General features: G+C 32.9%; 1 protein-coding gene and 1 non-coding gene across 4 annotated transcripts; both read left to right on the forward strand.

Annotated features, from left to right (window-relative positions):
• The first annotated feature begins 483 nt into the window (after positions 1–483).
• copz2 (COPI coat complex subunit zeta 2) lies at positions 484–17,348 on the forward strand. Of its 3 annotated transcripts, none has more exon segments than NM_131507.2 (10): positions 484–580; positions 2,121–2,189; positions 3,441–3,525; positions 6,632–6,723; positions 6,964–7,019; positions 8,378–8,455; positions 9,411–9,462; positions 13,812–13,850; positions 14,061–14,093; positions 15,749–17,348. In NM_131507.2, coding segments are annotated over 10 exon segments (570 nt in total). In that variant the 5' UTR covers positions 484–562; the 3' UTR covers positions 15,797–17,348.
• On the forward strand, positions 1,892–1,971 carry dre-mir-152 (microRNA 152). The gene has a single exon (NR_030095.1). It is a non-coding gene; the product is annotated as a microRNA 152 (primary transcript).
• Positions 17,349–20,782: the final 3,434 nt, after the last annotated feature.

Genomic DNA, 20,782 nt, shown 5'->3' on the forward strand with positions numbered 1-20,782 from the left:
TTTAATTCTGTATAGGCTCTAATATTTAGTGAGGGAGAGGATTCCCAGATAATAATAATAGTAATAATGTTGCTTCATGTATACTTAAAATAGATCTAATAATAAACCATTTTACTAATGTTGTTTTAAATGTACGTTTACAGTAATCTATGTGTAAGTAAGCTCTTCAGCTTTGCTGCCCCCTGTCGCGTTAGCAAGAGGGGGCATTACATAAGTCAACTGCTGTTGATTATAAATTCATAGCATATCCTGTTCGCACAGGTGTTTTATGTAAATGGCAGTTACACGTAATTAAACTCGTTGGACCAAGTGACGTGACGCTTAAATATTAATTTAATTATCAGACCGCCCAATACATTCAAGAAAGCAGCAGAGCGCACAATAAAATCCGCCATTGTGGCTCCTCCACCGGAGCGTTTCTGTACCAGATCGCTACGGTGAGGTTGAGCCAAAATGGCGGCTCCCTGGCTGTAGTTGCAGACACGCCCCCTGTGAGTCAGAGGCTTTAGGAGCGCTAGTGTAATGACAGCTCAAAGCTGTCCACGTCAACACTGCTACAACCATGGACTCCGCGGCTCTGGTAGGTTATGTGTGCCATTTAATCCTTGCTCTTTTTTTATTTAACTTATCGTAAACGCTGAAATCGTATATCGACAGGCTTGAGCAGCTTGTGCGCAGTTTTTGTCTTTAAATCTAAGAAGAAATGTCTTTTCTACAGCGATAAAATTCTCTTTATATTATTCTAAGGCTTAGCCTGCTAAGTTAAAAAATATCTTAAGAAAACCTACAATTGTGAAGTACTGGAAACGCGCGTTGCTTTGTATTATAAACGCTGGTGCTTGCATTTTTCATTCCCGAAATCGAAATGTTGCTGCCAGAGACCGATCCGGTTTCTTTTTGCGAGCAAGTGAACATTTCTGGGAGCAAAGCATAACATTATTTTCCGATTATAAGCGGATAGTCGTGCCAAATGCGAATGTTGTCGTGTGTTCCTCCTAATGTGCGCTACAGGTGTGTTCATGTTCATTCTGCACTTGAGTCCCGTTTGTTCTGAAAGTTTTTTCCGTGTAGTCGTGGATGATGTGGGTTTTCAGAGTGAGACGTGGATGCCACGTCCTCGATGCGCGTCTGCCGGAGCGGAGCGCGCGCTGCCTGTGCGGTGCGCGTGATTGATTCCACAGGTGGACACTTGGAGGAGATCAGGGTTACTGCTTGCCATGGACATTTTAATACTCTTATGAGTTGACCTATATAAACAACACCCCTTATCACTACATATGATTAATGAAGTATAGCCTACCTGTAGAAAAAGAGCAGCGACTCGCCTTTAGTGAATAAAATAACCTTATACGTGGGGGGAAAAGTGTTTTTAAAGTAGCTATTTACCATTTTAATACTGTTAAATGTAGGATGACATTTACCATTTAAATTAACTTTTATATTTCAATAAAATGTACTGTTGTCTCAAGTTAAATTTCAAAAAAGGAATATATTTGGAATGTTATAGTAGCCTACATAATACATGTACGTGTGCTACATAAGGTGATGGTACAAGTGACATTCATTCATTACTGACTTTGACAAAAGGAAAGGCCTTGCATTGTTATACTCATTGTTTACACACAATACTCCGTTTCAAATAACCTTGGAATGAACAGATGCAGTAGCATACTGCATATGTTATTGTTAAATTGAGCAGAATATTCATTTAACGTTATAGTTAAAAGTCATTCATGATTACTTTAATACATAGAATCACGGTTTACTAGATATTTAATAGCTATTATAATTTACAGCTGCTGAGGTTTCGGTATTGGGCCCTGAAGGTCTGTATCGAGACAGGATTGACTCATATTTCAGCCAGATGATCTGAAAAGATGATGGTTTTCTCCTGTTCACCTGGCTCAAGTTCTGTGATACACTCAGACTTTGAATCAGTGGTAGTCAGTGCATGACAGAACTTTGGCCCGGACGGACCCAAAGCGAGAGCCAACAGCCTGTTTTGACTAAACCTTCTGTACGTCTGTATCGACATGTGTGACGGATGTATTTAATCTTGAATTAAATACAAAAGTTTTGAACATTCAAAATTAATATTATCATGATTTATTTTCAACCAGGAACCCTCGCTGTACACAGTTAAGGCAGTCTTCATCTTAGACAACGATGGAAACAGACTTCTCTCAAAGGTGCATAGACTCCTCCTTTACACTTATTTTTTTCATCGAAGATGGATAATTTACACTTCAGGCATTTTAGCCTGTTAAAAATTATGAATATTATAATTTAATAAATTGTCTTAATATGTATTATCAGATATGCAATATCACTTGAATTATTTATATATAGTATAATATTTATTGTTGATATCATTATTTTGTTATTATAACTATTATTGTTATTATACATATGAGAATAGAGTAAGAACTGAACCTAGATATTTTAGCCATTTTAAAAATGATTTTAAAGATTTATTTTAAACATGATTTCGATATTTGTAATTATTATTTTATTAAATAATTACATTTTTAATTGTATTAAATATATTCAGTTATTATTTTTATTTTCAAATATATTTAGTTATTATTTTTAATATTTTTTCCAGTTTTAATAATTTTTAATTTGTTTAATCAGTTTTTATTTTCTTGTTTCTTTTATTCATGTTTCTGTAAGGCACTTTGAATTACCATTGTGAATGAAATGTGCTATATAAATAAACTTGCCTTGCCATGCCTATTATTATTTATTATGTTGTTTATTATTATACAAGTACATTTGTCCTTTGATATACAGCAGGGGTGTCCAAACTCAGTCCTGGAGTAAAATTTGCAGGACACCGGCCCTCCAGGACTGAGTTTGTACACCCCTGATGTACAGGGAAAGGATCTAATTTCATATCTAAAAATGACTTCTTTTATTAAAGGAATAGCTAATGTTAAAGAATAACTCTGTACTTTAAATATGATATATTGAAACCTTGACGTTTCTCTTGTAGAGTAACTGGGACAAAAATATAAAATTACCTAAATGAGCACACCTTAAAGGGATAGATCACATAAAACTGAAAATGATGTCATCATTTTCTCACTCTTCACCCATAACAAACCTTAATGAGTGTCCTTTTTCTGTTTTATATTAGAAAAAAATCTGGAAATTAATTACTATTGACTTTCACTGTAATTGTTTTACTTATGCAAGTAGCAGTTTACTTATTGTGTTCAATAAAAAATGAAACTCATTAAGGTTTGTCAGTAAATACTTCACTTTCACGCTTGTATTAACTATAACTTTAACCAGATCTTAGTTTTTCATATATATTTTATTCCCATTTGTATTCATTTACGTTAGGATTGCTTCCATTATGTTTAACTGCAACATATTACTTGAAGAAAAAAACAAACAAACATGTCGTGTAACAAATGACTTCTGTGAAATTTCAGTACTATGATGCAGAACTCTACCCCTCCATGAAAGAGCAGAAGAATTTTGAGAAGAACGTCTTCAACAAAACACACAAAGCTGACAGTAAGTCGATTATTTTATAGGCTCTGTGTTGCATTTTAATCGGTATCCTGCCAAATGTGTATAGTGAATAGACCTGGCCGTCTGCTTTGTTCCAGCTCAAACTGTTCTCTAAGGGTTTCGTGAATTTGGAGATCTTATTGTGTCGATTAGGACCAGAAGCACTCTCTGAGTAAAATAAGAAGTGTCCCAGATTAGTCCCAGATCGAGTTTCAAAACTAGTTTAGAGAAGGCCTCGGTCATTAGAAATTACAAGTATCCTCTGGGGCTTGTAGGTCAGATTACTGCAAAACTGGGTGGAGAACCTGTTCCAGAATTCATAAATGTTTTTAGTCACTTGCGCTGTGGGCCAAGGAGTGTGACACCGCGACAGTAAAACCACCCTGATCCTGTCAGCTGATGTAATGTGGTCAAAATACACACCTGTATTTGTCACTTAAAGGTGAAACAACAAATGGTGATCTGCGTGTCAAGAGTAATTCTTAACTGGACTGTAAAAAAAAATTCTGTCAAATGTACAGTATTACTGGCAATTTTGATGGCAGAAATACTGTAAAATTGTAAAAGGGCTCTGTAAATGAATAATTACAACTGTGCTGTAGTTTTAAAATTTACAGTTTTACAGTGTTAATTTACAATCCACTTGTAAATTTTACAGTAATACTAGCCTCCAAAATTGCCAGTAATACTGTAAATGTTACAGCATTTTTTTTACAGTGTGTAGTTCATTATTCATTCAGATAGCCAGACAAATATATATTGATATTCATCTGGACTAAAAGTCTTAGTATAATCACTTCTGCCCTACAAGTGTTGTCTTCACATGAAACTTTGAGAATATGAAACCAGCATTTAAGCACAACACCACAAAGTAAAATATTTACATTTACATTCAGTCATTCAGGTGTGTAAAGTCTAAAAAGGAAAGCGTAAGTAATGAGTTTTTTTTTTTTTTTTGAGTACAGTTAGTGCTATAGTCAGAGAGGCAATTGCAGATTAGGAAGTGAAGTATAGATTAAATAGTTGAGGGGTCATTAAAATCATACAATTTCTTTTTTTTTTTTTTTGTAATTCTTATGCACTCCTAATCAAAATAATCCTTGTGGATGGGATCAACCTGTTAATCACAAGGGATCTACCAGTAGCTAACCAAAGTCATCCAACCATACATGTGTAATTTCTCAATGAACAAAATTCTACCAGCAATTTTTCTTGTCTAAGCAGTTCACTTATTCACATACTTGTGAAATGTATTGCAATTTATATTACATGCTGATTAATAAAAACACTTTTGCACCGTTCTGTATAATACATTTAAGATTTTCTTTATGGTCTTACTCTTTATATGATACTGACCGTATAATACAGAAGTTAAAAGAGCAATTAAGGGTGTGTTCACACTTATTCTGCTAAGTTTGAACTCTGTTTGTGTGGTTGAACAACAAGCAGACTAAAATTCCTGAAAGATCTGCTTCCAAATAAACTCAAATGAGATATGAATCTAACACAAACCAAAGAAATCTAAATGAAATAAAAAGGGACATAATGCCACAAGATGTGGCTATCAAAAGGACCGAAAACTCATGTATGGTTATTTTCTTCTTCATTTCTTCTTGATGTTACTAATTACATGTAAATACTGGCTCTGGAAACAGCTTTTAGGGCTTGTATTATGCTGCAAAACATACTGCAAGCAGCGCAGTTTCACTATAGTTTGTTTTAATTGAACCAAAGTGGGAACACATCCTTATTTTGTTCTACGGTCAGGCTTAAACCAACCAAGAAAACCAAAGTAAAAAAATACTCTCTCTTTGATCTTGCTTTGAAGTTTATTTTGCCACTTAACTGTATAAAACATTCACATAGATCAAATTTTTTTGAATAATTAAACACATTTAAAATAAATAAATTATATAAATAAAAGCATACAGTAGTTGACCCAAACATAAAGATTCTCACAATTTACTCACACTTATGGATATTTAAATAATGTTGGAAACCTGCAGCCACTGACATCCATAGTAGGAACAAATTACACTGTGAGTATTGCTGCCTCCCAATTCACATAATTATACTACACCCGATATGATTTTTTTGTGGAGGAAAAATATATACTATTGAGTGTGTAACAGAAGAATTTGCAAGCTTTGGGACATAATATTTCCTCATTAACAGATCATTGCGTTGCTTATTTATGAGCCCTGTCAATCATCCATATTTCTGTCATATTTAATTTCCGACCTTATTGAAGAAGCAGCAGCAGGTTAATCTTCCATTCACAAGTCTTTCATGCAGAGAAATCTCCTCAGGTCTTTGGATAATTATGCATTCAGACGATAATGACCAAACACGTCTTTATATAAGTCACAAGTATTGTTGTTGTAGTTGAAATACAACACAGACAACGCGATTGAAATATTTTCCAGACTTTAGATATTAATTTACAGTCATGCAAACATCTTTATCGAAGCCTCTCTACTTGACGGTTGGTCTCGCGCATCCATAATGTTTGTAGTTTATTTACACTTTTCACCCAGGTTTTTTAGTTCTAATCAAATTTCCCGTCCAACGTGCAGTGTACTTTGGTGTATACTACTAAGTATAGTGTATACTTTGGACAAAATCAGCAGTTAGAGTATGGACGGTTCTACTCTTAAAATTTTTACCGGAAATAGTAAACCATCCGGGAACCTTTGACATACTATTTTTAACATACTACGATTTGGGAAATACTAATTCTATTTTCAAATACTATTAAGGGCAGATAGTATCCCAATTGGAAAGCAGCATATGACTGCTGGTTTATGACAACATTCAAAGTATCTTCTTTGTGTTCAAAAAGAGAAATAAATTCATAAGTTCACTGTAAAAAAAAAAAAAGGGTTCCACACAACTCCTTCATGCTGTCCCAACACAAATTGATTAAGTTAACTTAAATCTTCTAACATATTTATGTGGATTGAACATTAAAAATTAAGAATTCTCAAGAATTGTGTTTTTTCAGCTCATTTTAAATAAGTAGCTTTTTTGAGTGTTTAAAAGCACTTGGGATTGTCATTTTTGGCTGAACTATCTCTTTAAATCTTCTGCTTTCTGTCCTTGTGTGCAGATGAGATCGCCTTCTTAGAGGGAATGACGATAGTCTACAAGAGCAGCATAGACCTGTTCTTCTATGTAGTCGGCAGCGCTCAGGAGAACGAGGTGAGTCCTGTATGCAGATGAGCTGGCATGTGATTGGCTGGAGTTATCACAGTCACTTGTTTTGCATGTGACTGTAATTCTTTCCTACTGCTATGGAGAGCTGGCCAGTTTTGGACGACGTTTGACATCGGATTCATCGACTTTTGTTTTGAAGAGGATGCAGATGCAACAAAAATGTTTCATCTCATTTCCTTTTCTGTCTCTGTCTTTCTGCTCTCTCTTCCTGTGTTTGTCTTCCAGCTCATGTTGATGGCAGTGTTGAACTGCTTGTTTGACTCTCTCAGTCAAATGTTGAGGTGAGTTCATTCTGTATGAGTATGTAAAACTAGTGTAAGAACATATACTATGTGGTTAGTGACTTGAAAGAAATATACATTTATTCAACAAGGAATCTATTATATTGATCAAAAGTGAAGTAAAGACATTTGTAATATTTCTGTTTCAAATAAATTGTTTGTTTGATGCGGGGGAAAAAAGAGTTTAGGTGGTACTTTCAACAAAAATAATTCAAAGGCATGTTTCTTGGGCAACAAATGGGTATATTACAGTGTTTTTTGATGGATTGTGTGACAATGAAAAGGTATTGACTGCTGAAAAATGTAATGTAGACATTTACGTTATTCAATCACATCAATTCATTGGAAATAAATGGATAGTTCAGCCAAAAATGTAAATTCATTCATCTTTTACTCACCCATTACTTGTCACACACCTTTATAGTTTTCTTTCTTCTGTCAAACACAAAAGAAGATATTTTTTCAACATCGTAAACCTGTAACCATTAACTTCTATAGTTTTTTTTTCTACAATGGAACCACTTTACCGGTTTTCATTTTTCTTCAAAATATATTTTTTGTTTTAAAATAACAGAAGAGAGAAATTCATGATGGTTTGGGATCACCTGAGGGTGATTAAATAGTGATAAGATTGTCATTATTTGGGTGAACTATGCCTTTAAAAATAAATCCAAATCAACCCCAAAACTTTGAGCACCAAATCGTGAGGCCAGTCTGTGTTTGATATTGATATAGTCTGTGTTTGATAAGAACAGGACATATTCACTTGGTCAAACTCAATTCCTGGAGGGCCACAGCTTTGCACCAAACTAACTGAGTGCTTCAGGATTGTTTGAAACTCACAGGTAAGTGTGTTGAAGCAGGGTTGGAACTAAACTGTGAGGTGCAGCAGCTCTCCAGGAACTGGAGTTTGACACCCTTGCACCAGTGGAATGTTTTCATAGCTTACTATTGGTGGAAATATATGATATTTGCATGTTTGTACAGCTGGAACTGAGAATGATTTCAGGTGTTGGAACACTGGCAGTTTCAAAACATTAACATAAAAGTTGATGTTAGTTGCTTTAACCTGTTAGAGTTTGTAATGATGGTGCAAATCAGGAAAAATACCTCGAGGGGTAGTTCTCATGGGACTGGCTTGGTAGCTAGTTCCTATAACCGAGAACTTATAACTGCCCATGTGTGAAAGCCCCTATTGATATCATGTGCTACTCTTGCTGCCTATAAACTTACTCGTGTATGAAATTCCAGTAGCTATTTTTGGCATCAAGCCTCCAGTGGTAACCATAGGATATGCAGCAAATAAAGTGTCACAGTAGGCCATTTGTGTGCTCAGATGTGCGGTTCTTCTCCAACAGGAAGAATGTGGAGAAAAGGACTCTGCTGGATAATATGGATGGAGTTTTCCTTGTGGTGGATGAAATCATTGATGGAGGGTAAATAATGATGTTTTGGTTACACTTTTGTTTAGAAAACAACTCATTATTATATAAAGTTGAAGGCAGAATTATTAGCCCCCCTGTTTATTTTTCCCCCAATTTCTGTTTAAGGGAGAGAAGATTTTTTTTTTACATATTTCTAAACATAATAGTTTTAATAACTCATTTCAAATAACTGATTTATTTTATCTTTGTCATGATGACAGTAAATAATATTTTACTAGATATTTTTCAAGACACTTCTATACAGCTTAGACATTTAAAGGCCTAACTAGGTTAATCAGGTTAACTAGGCAGGTAAGGATAATTAGGCAAGTTACTGTATAGCAATGTTTTTTCTGTTGGCTATCGAAAAAATGAACTTAAAGGGGCTAATAATTTTGTCCTTGAAATGGTATTTAAAAAAAAATTATAACTGCTTTTTTTCTAGCCAAAATAAAACAAAACATTATCAGACATACTCTGAAAATTTAAATTTTGTAAATATTTTAAAAAGAAGATGAAAAAAAATCAAAGGGGGGCTAATAATTCTGACTTTAATAGCATACTTAGACTTGTTATAAATGTCATTTTAATATGTGTATTGATGGATGAATGATGTTGTGTGTTATTTGTTAAAGCCACATGGGCTGTGTAGTGTTAATCTGGGCCAGGACAATCTTGTAAAAGAGATTTTTTTGTCTATATGTTGCTTTGGTGCAATAATGTGAATGAAAATATGATAATAAATAACATAAAAACAGTAAATATTGCATTTGAACTTGAATGCAAAGTTTGTCACTTTTTTGCTTGTATTTGAAACACAAATCTAACAATAATAATAACATTAGATTTTGTGTTTTCATTTGCTGTAAAAATGCATTTTCTTAGCAAAAACAAATATGATTCACATATTCATATTTTGTAAAATTGATGAATTTCTACATTCATATTTTGCTTTTTGACTTTACAGAGTGATTTTGGAGAGCGATCCACAACAGGTCATGGAAAAGGTCAACTACAGGGTAAGATTCTATAGAACCGCAAAATACCATAATATTAGGTGACTTGTATTTAGAAACATTATTTAGAGTTTTTATTTCTGATTTATTAATGAAAATTTATCTAAACAAAGCCTATAAGCTTATCAGAGTAACACTGCTGTATTTCGCTATTGAATGAATCCATTTTTGAACTAATCATTCAATGATCCATTCATAAATACAGTCACTTTTGCTTCCTTTCTGAATTATAAATCATTTGAATGAATCACTGAAGCAATCACCGACTAGCAGGGCATTTTCATAGCTGTAGAATCTGTAGAATGTTTTTTTATGAAACAAGGATTAAAACTGATACAATGTAGCAATTTTGGCTTGGTTCACAAGATTTAACAACTTAATCATCATTTTTCACATACAAGTAAACTCTAGTATGGTCGCTCATTGGTCAGATAGCAGCAGTCTATGTTCCAGAACTGATCCGATTAGACAGACCGCATCTCTTAGGAAGCTTTTATTACTTCACCATTCTTGCTCCCATTAAAAAGCCTTAATTTGCTTCAGGTTGACCAAGCATTAAATCTAAGGGTCAATAGACAAACAAACTACTACCTTTTTTTTTTTTTTTTTTAAATGCAATGTACATAATAGCTAAATTCAATTTGACTAGTTTGTCCATTCGGTCAGATTGATTTAAGACTATGTGTAAACTGCTTTAAAGTTGATTTTCAGGCCACATTATGACTGATTGTTTTGGTGTGGAGTATGATTACGGTGATCGTTTCATGTCAAAACAATCTGAATGAAGTGAGAAAATGCAACTGGTTCTCAAACCAAGAATCCATGTCAAAGCAGCCAAAGGGTCCTTCAATACACCCAGTGCAAATCAGTGACGCAAGTGTTATTTGCCAATTTCAGCATGGCGCATGTACCTTTTCACATTCAGCACATTCGGTCTCAAAAGCAGGTGTGTTAAGGCGCATTGTTGGTGTGTTGCTAATTTGAGGCAGCTCAAATAGACGGTGGCTCAGTGGTTAGCATTGTTGCCTCACAGCAAGAACGTTGTTGGGCCAGAAGGCATATCTTTTTTTTCTTTCTTTAATTCTTTTTTTGGGGTTTTCACCTTTTATTTTTGATAGGACAGTATAGATAATTGACAGGAAAGCATGGGGAGCAGAGAGAGGGGAAGGATCGGCATAGGACCGCGAGGCGGAATCGAACCCGGGTCGCCGCGAGCACCGGATTGCATGTGTCGACGCACTAACCACTACACCACTAGCACCGACGGTCAGAAGGCATATCTGTGTGGAGATTTCATATTCTTCCCATGTTCATGTGGGAGTTCCTAACCTTCCCCCACAGAATAAAGACATGTGACATAGGAGAGTGTATTAGTTGTTCCCAACCCCAGTGCTGGAAGTAATTGGCGGTTCATTGATAAATCGGTCTAAGCCTATAAGGAAAGGAAAGGAGAGTAAATGGACTGACCCACTATACACTGGTCTAAAGTCAATAGTGCAATTTTTTTTTTTTTTAGATCGAGATTATCATACTCGCCTGTAGAGGCAGACACAGGGACACTCTAACATCATAAGATGTGAACATTTTAAGAATTAAAATGTAAAAGATTATTATTGTCTATATAAAACCCATACCTCCTCCCACTCCTTCACCCCAGGGTTCTTTGGTGTAATGCATGTTACACCCATAACTCATTAAGGGAATAAGGACAATCCTTTTAGACCTTTTAGAGTTTTTACTGTCCTTAAAATAGTAAAACTGTATTCAGACATGCTGTAAGTGCCTCAGTGCCATATGCATTAGAACATGCACTTAAATCTTTAAAATAGAGCCCTTAGTGTCATTCATTAATTTATGACCGGCCTAAACCATCTGAGCTACCAGCGCCAACTTTGTTTAATTATTGATTGTTTAATTATTTGGTAATTAGTAGTAAAAATGTTTAGAAAAACGTCTAAATCCTAACATTCAATCACAATCATATATTCAGAAATATTGTCATAGCACATATAGAAAAATATAATACAGAAAATACAGAGATATCTTTTTCCCACTCTTGCGCACTTAAATATAAAAACAGTACTGCAAGTCATTTGAACGTCTAATTTTTTATCATATGACATGTAACATCACATTTTTTTTATTATTTATATTGACCTCTGCCCATTAAATCAGCTTAACAGGAGTTGCCTTTTTTTGTATGCCTGTTTATGATTCTTAAATACAATGTGAAAGACTAACAAACAGAAGATTCTACTCCATTATTCTAGAACTAATGTGTCCCTTTGGCATAAATCCACACACACACACACACAGTCTAAATGTCCATCTCTTGCCCTGTCAGTGTGTGTCGGATCAAGCGTACGCCTTCGTCCTTTTTGATTACATCACTGGGTCCACAGAGGGTCAGGGAGAGAGCCGGCAGCTCTTGTAGCTCTGCTTCAGCCCAGTGGCCCGGGCAGGTAAATGCATGGTGTGAAGGAACAGCTGTAACACCCAGCAGACCATCAATACTGAGAAAACGTCCTGCTGACATCTGACCATAAAGCTTTCACTGTCAAGTGAGAGACACTGAGACGCATCTTTGAGTTACGCTCACAAAAACTCACTCAATCAATGACTGACCTCAGTCCACACGTCTGATTTATGCTGGCCGGGGTTTTATTTTTCACTCCAGCGCAAGAGGGACGACGGTCCTCTACTAAGATCCACTTATTAAAGCATTAACTTTTTAAGTGATTAATGATGGTAAAATATGATTTTGATATAAAACAGAAGTACAAATATAAAATGTAACCACATAACTAATTGTAAATTGTACATTGTTGATATTCGTATATTTTAGTGATGGTGCTGGTTCTCTACAGTAGTCTACCAACATAAATGTATAATGTATGTTTTTATTTGTGTATTTTTATTCTAGTGCAGGGTCATCATCCAGGGATAGACTTTGTTCCACTTGGATCCATCAATAAAATAAATGATTAACTTTTAAAGAGGTTTTTAAAAAATACCTCAAACATGCAATGGGACTGTCCTTATTATTAGATTCAAGTCTAATCCTAAAGTTTTTATCTCATATTTCTTAATTTATAGGAAACAATTAATGTGTGGGGTTTTTAGTCAAATTTAAAATGTATTATCAGTGAATATTTTTACATCTTGGTTTTTATTAACTTATTTATTTATTTATTTATTTATTTATTTATTTTATTCACAGTCTCAGTTATAATAGGTCACTAAATAATTGTGTGCTGTAATATAATATAATATAACATAATACAATATAATGCAATATAATATAATATAATATAATATAATATAATATAATATAATATAATATAATATAATATAATATAATACAATATAATGCAATATAATGCAATATAATGCAATATAATATAATATAATATAATATAATATAATACAATACAATACAATACAATATAATATAATATAATATAATATAATATAATATAATATAATACAATATAATGCAATATAATATAATATAATATAATATAATATAATATAATATAATATAATATAATATAATATAATATAATACCTTTGACTCTCTTTGTGTAGTTTTTATTTTCTGTCTTCAGTCTTCATTAAATGTACCTTACTTTAAATCGACACTGAACGAACAGTGGTCCTGGTTTTTAAAAATCATTGTGATTATATTAAATACGTTTATTTTGTGATCCTATATATTACTCCAGTACAGTGGTTTGCCAATAGAGATTGTTTATCTATTTATTTATCTCATCACAAGCAAAAACCCTTTATGGTTTTTTTGTCACAAGGGAGATCATCAGGAGAGAAAGCCTTACTAAATAATTAAACAAGGCCACATTAATGTATATGCAGTACTTTTAAAAAATAGTTCATGTTTTAGTAGTAGTGAAATAGCAGTGTTTTGTCATTTAGTACATTTTAGAATAGCCATTCATAATATCTAGACAAATTGATGAATAAAAATAGTACAAAAAAACGTAATGCTGATAAACGCAATCTAATGCATACTGCTTACTGTACAAAAGAAATTGTGATGGCACAATAACACTGTTCTTAACAGAGCAAACTGTCTTTATAATTGGCCATAATTAATAATGTCAAATCATTTGTTATTAGCTTCTGCTTTTTGTTTGTTTGTTTATTGGCTCGTTAATGGTGTTTAAAGACAATGTTGTACTGTGTTGTTATTCTTTGTTACCCTTGTTGCTAACTTTGACTAATTTGCACAGTAACACTTAACACATTTTGTGTCACATACTGCACAATAAATCTGTCTTGTTTTTGTTGTTTCTTTTTTATATTGATCGTTCTTGATGTTGGTTCTTTCACAGGCAGATGACAACCCTCTATCAGAACAGAGTGTGGCGCAGGTACACACACACACACACACAAACACACACACACACACACACACACACACACACACACTTACAATTAGGCTTGAAAGGTTTCTTGCTTCTTTAATGTGAATGATTTTAAAGCTTTGTTTAGACTTGTTTGGCTTTCTGTCTAACCATCATTAATGGCTGTAGTGATTTTAGTTCTGCTCTGACCTCTTACACCAACTCTAACCCTAACAGCACATCACTGAGAAACTGGCTCTCACCACTAATGTAAGTGCATGAACAAATAACAAATAGACGTGCGTTTGTGTGTGTGCGCGCATGCGTGCGTGCGTGTGTTTGTGTGTGTGCTTTAAAGCTCTTAAAAATCTCTTTAAACTTAACACTAAAAAAGGACTTTTATTTAAGGTTTACATTGCAATCCAATTAGATTGACTTGTTTGGTAAATAATGTAAATCTCATATAATACATACACTAGACAATAAATATTTCTTTATGAATGGTATTGTATTATAATAATAGTAATAATATCACTGACATTAATATAGAAAATTGAATAAATACATTTACATCTACATAAGTAAATAAATGGATTGAATGATAGACTCAATGATCTGGCAGATTCTGTGTCGGCCTACTTAAAAATTAACTTAAATGATAAATTTGTATGTTTAAAAAAAGATTATACTGTTACACTTATGTTTCATATCAACATACCCTGATATACAGTGCAGTGTACACCACGCATGTTGTACTGAGCATTGCTATATTTGATCAATTTGCCTAGAATATCTTTAAACTAACCATTGTATATATTTTAACATGCACTGTAAAAATGCTGGCTTCCACACAATCGATTTGTGTTGGGACAACATAAAGGAATTAAGTTAACTTAGTTTTTATAAATTTAGGTGGATAATAAATAAGTTTTCCCCAAAAAGAAAGACTGGAAATTCCATTTATGTTCATTGTTTTTTTTTTAATTGCAACCATTTGTTTGTCTTTTATGCCAAAACGTTTGAGCTTTTATGCAGTCTATAATTCTCAAAACAGTGAAAGCTCTATTTTATTTTATTTCATTTTATTTTCATTTTGGTCTATTCTGTTCTAATTTGGCCTATTCTATTCTATTCTATTCTATTCTATTCTATTCTATTCTATTCTAAAGGACAGAACCGCTCATTAAAATCGAAGAAACTAGTTTTCCGTTTAATATTGTGGTCTTCAGATGCCCCCTTGTGGCCGAAGTATGAATTGTTAACATCATTAAACCGTTTCACTTCACCCAGATGTTAAATATGCTGATCACGTTTTAAAATATGGACAATATCTTTATTAATCTAATGGCTGAGTTTGTCAATATTTTACACAAAATTGTGTTAAAAAAACAGCATTTGTTTTGTTTTTTTACCATGCAGGTCAATTAACTTTTTTTCTTCGTTTTTTTTTTTTTTTTTTTGCTGTAACCATTGTGATTCATAAAAACACATGTTACTTTGAGAGTCAAATGTTTGTTGAGAGCCAGACAATGCTTGTTTTATGAATCGTCAAAGTTTTAGCTAAAATCTTCTTCTGTAGAGGATACTAAATAAATAAGTCACCTTACTCTTGTAAGGCCTGGGTAAATTATTAGCATTTTCATATTTCATATTAATATTAATATTTCGTATTTCACACACTTCATTATTGCACTATTGTGGTTATTATGCTTGTTTTTTATTTTAAGATACATTTATTATATTCTAATTATGTTAAATAAATACATATTAAATACAAGACATATTAGATGAATATCATTTTACATAGCACATTATATTGCATTTTAAATTGTTTTTTTTTTAAACATATATTTATTTCTCTTTGGTCTAATAAAGCTTATCAATCTTGTTTACTGAAACTCTTTTTTTTTTCTTTCGTTTTTTAGGTGTTACAGTCGGCAAAGGAGCAGATCAAGTGGTCAATTCTAAAATAAGTTTGAAACACAAACTTCCCCTGACTTGAAAGAATCTGTAAATAATTGAAAGGGATTTTCATTGTTATTTTGAATGAGATGTAATTTAATTATTGAAGTAGCACGTAAGGGGCACTTGTGTCTCAGGTTTCATATAAGATATTTATATTTTGTGTCAGAGTAAATTAGGTCATTTCTGCTTTAGGTTTTTTTTTTTTTTTATTAAATGCAAAGGTATATTCACTAACAGCTACACATATGCTTGAATTTGTCCAAAGAAGTTGCAATTTCGTTGTTTCTAAACATTTGCAAATATTGATAGGCCTACAGCTGTGGTGTTTGGAGGTTATAAGTTTATTAAGCATTGGGTTGTGATTTTTTTTATGATCACAAATATGATTGTATAAACCTCTTGTTTAATCCTTTGTCATTTTGTTATAAGTCAACATTGCTTTTACCTTTTGTCAAAAATGTTATACACAAATCAGAGTTCTGCCTACAACCTTAATATTAGCAATTTTTCTTAAAATGAGAAACAGGCAATATTAAAAATTTACTAGAAGCATTATTATTATTATTATTATTATTATTATTATTATTATTATTATTATTATTATTATTATTATCATCATCATCATCATCATCATCATGGCGATGCAGTGGCCCAGTAGGTAGTGCTGTCGTCTCACAGTAAGAAGGTCGCTGGGTCGAACCTCGTCTCAGTTGGCGTTTCTGTGTGGAGTTTGCATGTTCTCCCTGCGTTCGCCTGGGTTTCCTTCGGGTGCTCCAGGTTCCCCACAGTCCAAAGACATGCGGTACAGGTGAATTGGGTAGGCTAAATTGCGTGCGTGTGTGTGTGTGTGTGTGTGTGTGTGTGTGTGTGTGTGTGTGTGTGTGTGTGTGTGTGTGTGTGTGGGTGTGTGTGTGTGTGTGTGGGGGTTTGTGTGTGGATGTTTCCCAGAGATGGGTTGCGACTGGAAGGGCATCCGCTGCGTAAAAACGTGCTGGATAAGTTGGCGGTTCATTCCGCTGTCGCGACCCCGGATTATTAAAGGGACTTAAGACAAGAAAATGAATGAATTATTATTAGCTATATACTCCATTGTAATATTTAAGGCAACACTGTAAAAAATATATGATCAATTAGTCCTGACAGCAAATGTTTTTAGTTTGTTCTAACTTATTAAACTAAGTTAATCATGTTCTAACTAAATTTTATACGTTACGCAAGCTGTTTAGGTCAGTTTAACATAATACAAGTTCAAACTCACACGGTTAATTTGATTCAACTTAAAAATTAAGGCAACTAGGGCGTTTTTCAGTGAAAACACTAGCCTACGTGTAATACAGTTATGAAAAAATTAAAGTATATGGCATTTTAAGTAAAATAAAAGTCTTTGGCGATACAAACTGACAAAACATTTGCATAAAAACAAGAATATTTGCTAGAATTTTCTCTAGTGAAATAAACTATTTATATGCCCTGGATTTGTTTATTTTCTTTAAACCATGGTTTCTGGAAACTTATTGTGAACGAAAGTGTTATTACAAACTAATAAATGTGTTTTATAGCATTTGTTTGGTCCTTTGTGTCTATTTGAGTTTGTACTACAAGCCCGACAGCTTTGCTGCTTGTTTTAGAATTAAAGGGGCCGACGTGTTGACCTTCGGCCGACGTCGGCCCAACGTATGTGTGCTGTCTGGGTATTGGTGAGAGAATAGTTACTGTGAACCAATCATATTGTTCCCTCATTAATATTCTGCATAGATTTTCATATATTTAGTGTTAATCTCGAGAGGGTGTGGCTAGGTCTGTCATTGGTCACTGAGGGCCAATGACATTTTCAAAGCCGAGTCTCCACCTCCATGACCAAATGAATGGGCGTCTACTGTTGAGTCTTCAAAAAGTGATTGGTCACAATCCATAAAGGTGGGTGGAGACTTATAAAATATGGTTTTAAACAGGAGCGTTCAGTAGCCAATCATATTTAACTCTTTCTGTTCGGAATTCATCAATACAGACAGTCGGTGCCTGTCGAAGCAGATCTGCACTGATTATTTATCCAGATCAAGTAGAACTAGTTGTATTTATTTAAAGTCTTGTAATAGATATATGGGTTATTTTCTGTTTAAAACAAGCTACAGACAAGGTTAATAGTTATTATAGTTTTAATAGCAACCGACTAACATTAATCAAATAGTCGTTTTAATTGGGCTACATTTTGTACATTTAAATTTTCAAAGAGGGCATTTCATTTTTTTCTTTTTTGAAATTTTAGAATATACAAGAGCGACACTGTAACAAATAAATTACAATTATTTAGTCAAGAGCGACACTTTAACAAATATCTGACAAATTATTAAGTCAAGTAGAGCGACACTGTAACAAATATCTGTCAACGAACAGTTTTAGAGTCAACAAGAGCTACACTGTTACAACAAAGTAACACTTTTCTTAAAAGTTACATTTTCGAACTTTTCAATGTTAAAAGTTGCTGAAAGAAAGCTAAAGCTCACATAATGCAATTCAAAAGCATAAATAAATGGAGAAAAACAGGAATCTTAAAATACGCAAAACTGCTAATTTAAGAATATTTTAAAGTGTAGGCTTTACGATTAAAATAATAACGAATAATGATTTAGCCGATACATTAGGCTATACTGATTACAAGTTTGATACCGTTAACAATTTACAAAATCAGTATTTTTAACATCATTGTTTATATAGTAGTTAACCACCTATTCTGTAATATGTGGCAATACGTGGTGTAATGATAAAGGTGATGAATAGGCCTATAGCTTAATAATAGCCTAGCTGATAATTAGTAAAGGGAAAATAATTTCCAAATTAAAGAAAAAAATAAAATGAATTAAAGTTGGTTGTGTTGAAAAAAAATTGTTGGAGCATATAGCATTGAATTATTTGAGGTGAAATCGCTGGGGAAGCAGTAGATTCCTGCTTGTTTATATAATAATTTCATTATTTAAAAAATGGGTAAAGTGCATGCGGTGTTAGAAAAAAACCAAAACAAATATGCAAAAAAAATTGTGGCATGGTAATCATCTGTTTATAAGCATAATGCTTTAAACGGAGGAAATTAAATTAATCATAATAAGCCTATTTCCAATCGCATATATATATATATATATATATATATATATATATATATATATATATATATATATATATATATATATATATATATATATATATATAAAGACAATAAAGATACTAAATTATGTTAGACTATTATCTCAGAAATATCTTCATAGGCAGATCTATGTTTCTATAGGCTATGAGTTTGAAGCTTCCACATAGTGGATGTCATGACCGTTTTATTTTTATAACGTCGTTTTATTTTTGTATTTATTTCGGCTACAAACAATTGTGAAACATGCTAACAGAGATAGCAGTACTGGATAGAGGGATGTGTCGTGAACAGATGTGTAGGTTGATAAGCTCTGGTGCTGACTGGTTACATTCTTACAGCCTTTTCATATCTGTGTTTGTTCTCTTGCCGTTAGCTTTTTCCCTTTCATCTCCCACTTCTTGTGTTTAGTTTATGCATATAAGCTACCTGACCCATAGCCTATCGATGTGCCTTCACCATTCTACTTACTTCTTTATATACAAAAGCAACAGTATATATATATATATATATATATATATATATATATATATATATATATATATATATATATATATATATATATATATATATATATATATATATATATATATATATATATAATAAAAAAATGAAATTACATTCTTATGTAAAACCCATAGCTTTCTAACAGTCAGCTCTAATTATAAAAACACTGATATTATTAACACTAAGTTTGTTCATTTCAACTGTTAGATGATTAAATTAAACTGCAGTTAGGTTAATATTGATTATAATACATTTTATGACAAAAATATAACTGTTAAAGTTAGTTAATTTTGGCTAGTTTTACCATTTATTCAAACTTACGTTGTAAATATTATCAAAAAACAGTATTTTATTTTGTCTTTATGTATTTATGTAAATGTACTCTATGTTTTTATAATTATTTTATAATATAATTTTGCCTATTATATTTTATATAATATTTTATTAGGCTACTTTAATTCATTTTAATGAGTTTGTTTCCGTAATATTGTGTTCATTTAGCTTCATAAAATGCTTATTTATAAAATGTTATTTATTTTAAATAAATGTATTAATTCAGTTATTAATTATTTAATTTTATTATCTCCTTTATGGTATTAATCTGAAATAAACTTTAAAAACTGGTATAGTGCAAAAAAGAAGAGCTAATTAAAACATCTATTGCCTTTATTTTCTTAAATATGTAGTTCAGTGGCAATGAGAGAAAATGCACGAATTAGCTGATGTGAAAAGTTGGACTTCCACTGTATGTGACCAATGACCGCCTCCACAAGGACCTTAAATATCTTAAATATATCGTTCATTCCAAAAAAATAATGACTAATGCAGGATTGGGATGTGTCTGTCGCACTAATAGCTCCATCTAGTGGACAAACGGAAATCTACATATCCTCTTGAAAAATACAATTTGCTGACTACATAAGGGAGACACCTATGGGCAAATTAAATTGATCTTAAAATGAGACCAGATAATATGTTCTTTTTTAATCAAAGGTGACTTGTCTAGGTTTACATGTAAAATAAATAAATAAATAAATAAATAAATAAATAATCTTGCACAGAGAGACTAGTTACTTCAGCTCATAGCCAGGACGATGAGAAACCAAGCCATCCTCCTAAACATGGATGTGTCTTGATCACTCGCAGAATTCCATCATTTGTAGCCTCATATGTTTCCTGTGCGTGATTATACAGAGAGGTCAAACTGCGAGCGCGGGACACACGTGTCGTAGCATCTTCTCATCCCCAGGAAGTGTGTTTTTTAGAGAGTAGCGGGTGTTAATAGATTTCAGACCGTTCGCAGCTGCTCGCAAAAAGCGCTTCAAAGTGCTCAATTGCCTGATGAAAGAGC

The sequence above is a fragment of the Danio rerio genome, chromosome 3 (genome assembly GCF_049306965.1).
Source record: "Danio rerio strain Tuebingen ecotype United States chromosome 3, GRCz12tu, whole genome shotgun sequence".
Taxonomy (NCBI): Eukaryota; Metazoa; Chordata; class Actinopteri; order Cypriniformes; family Danionidae; genus Danio; species Danio rerio.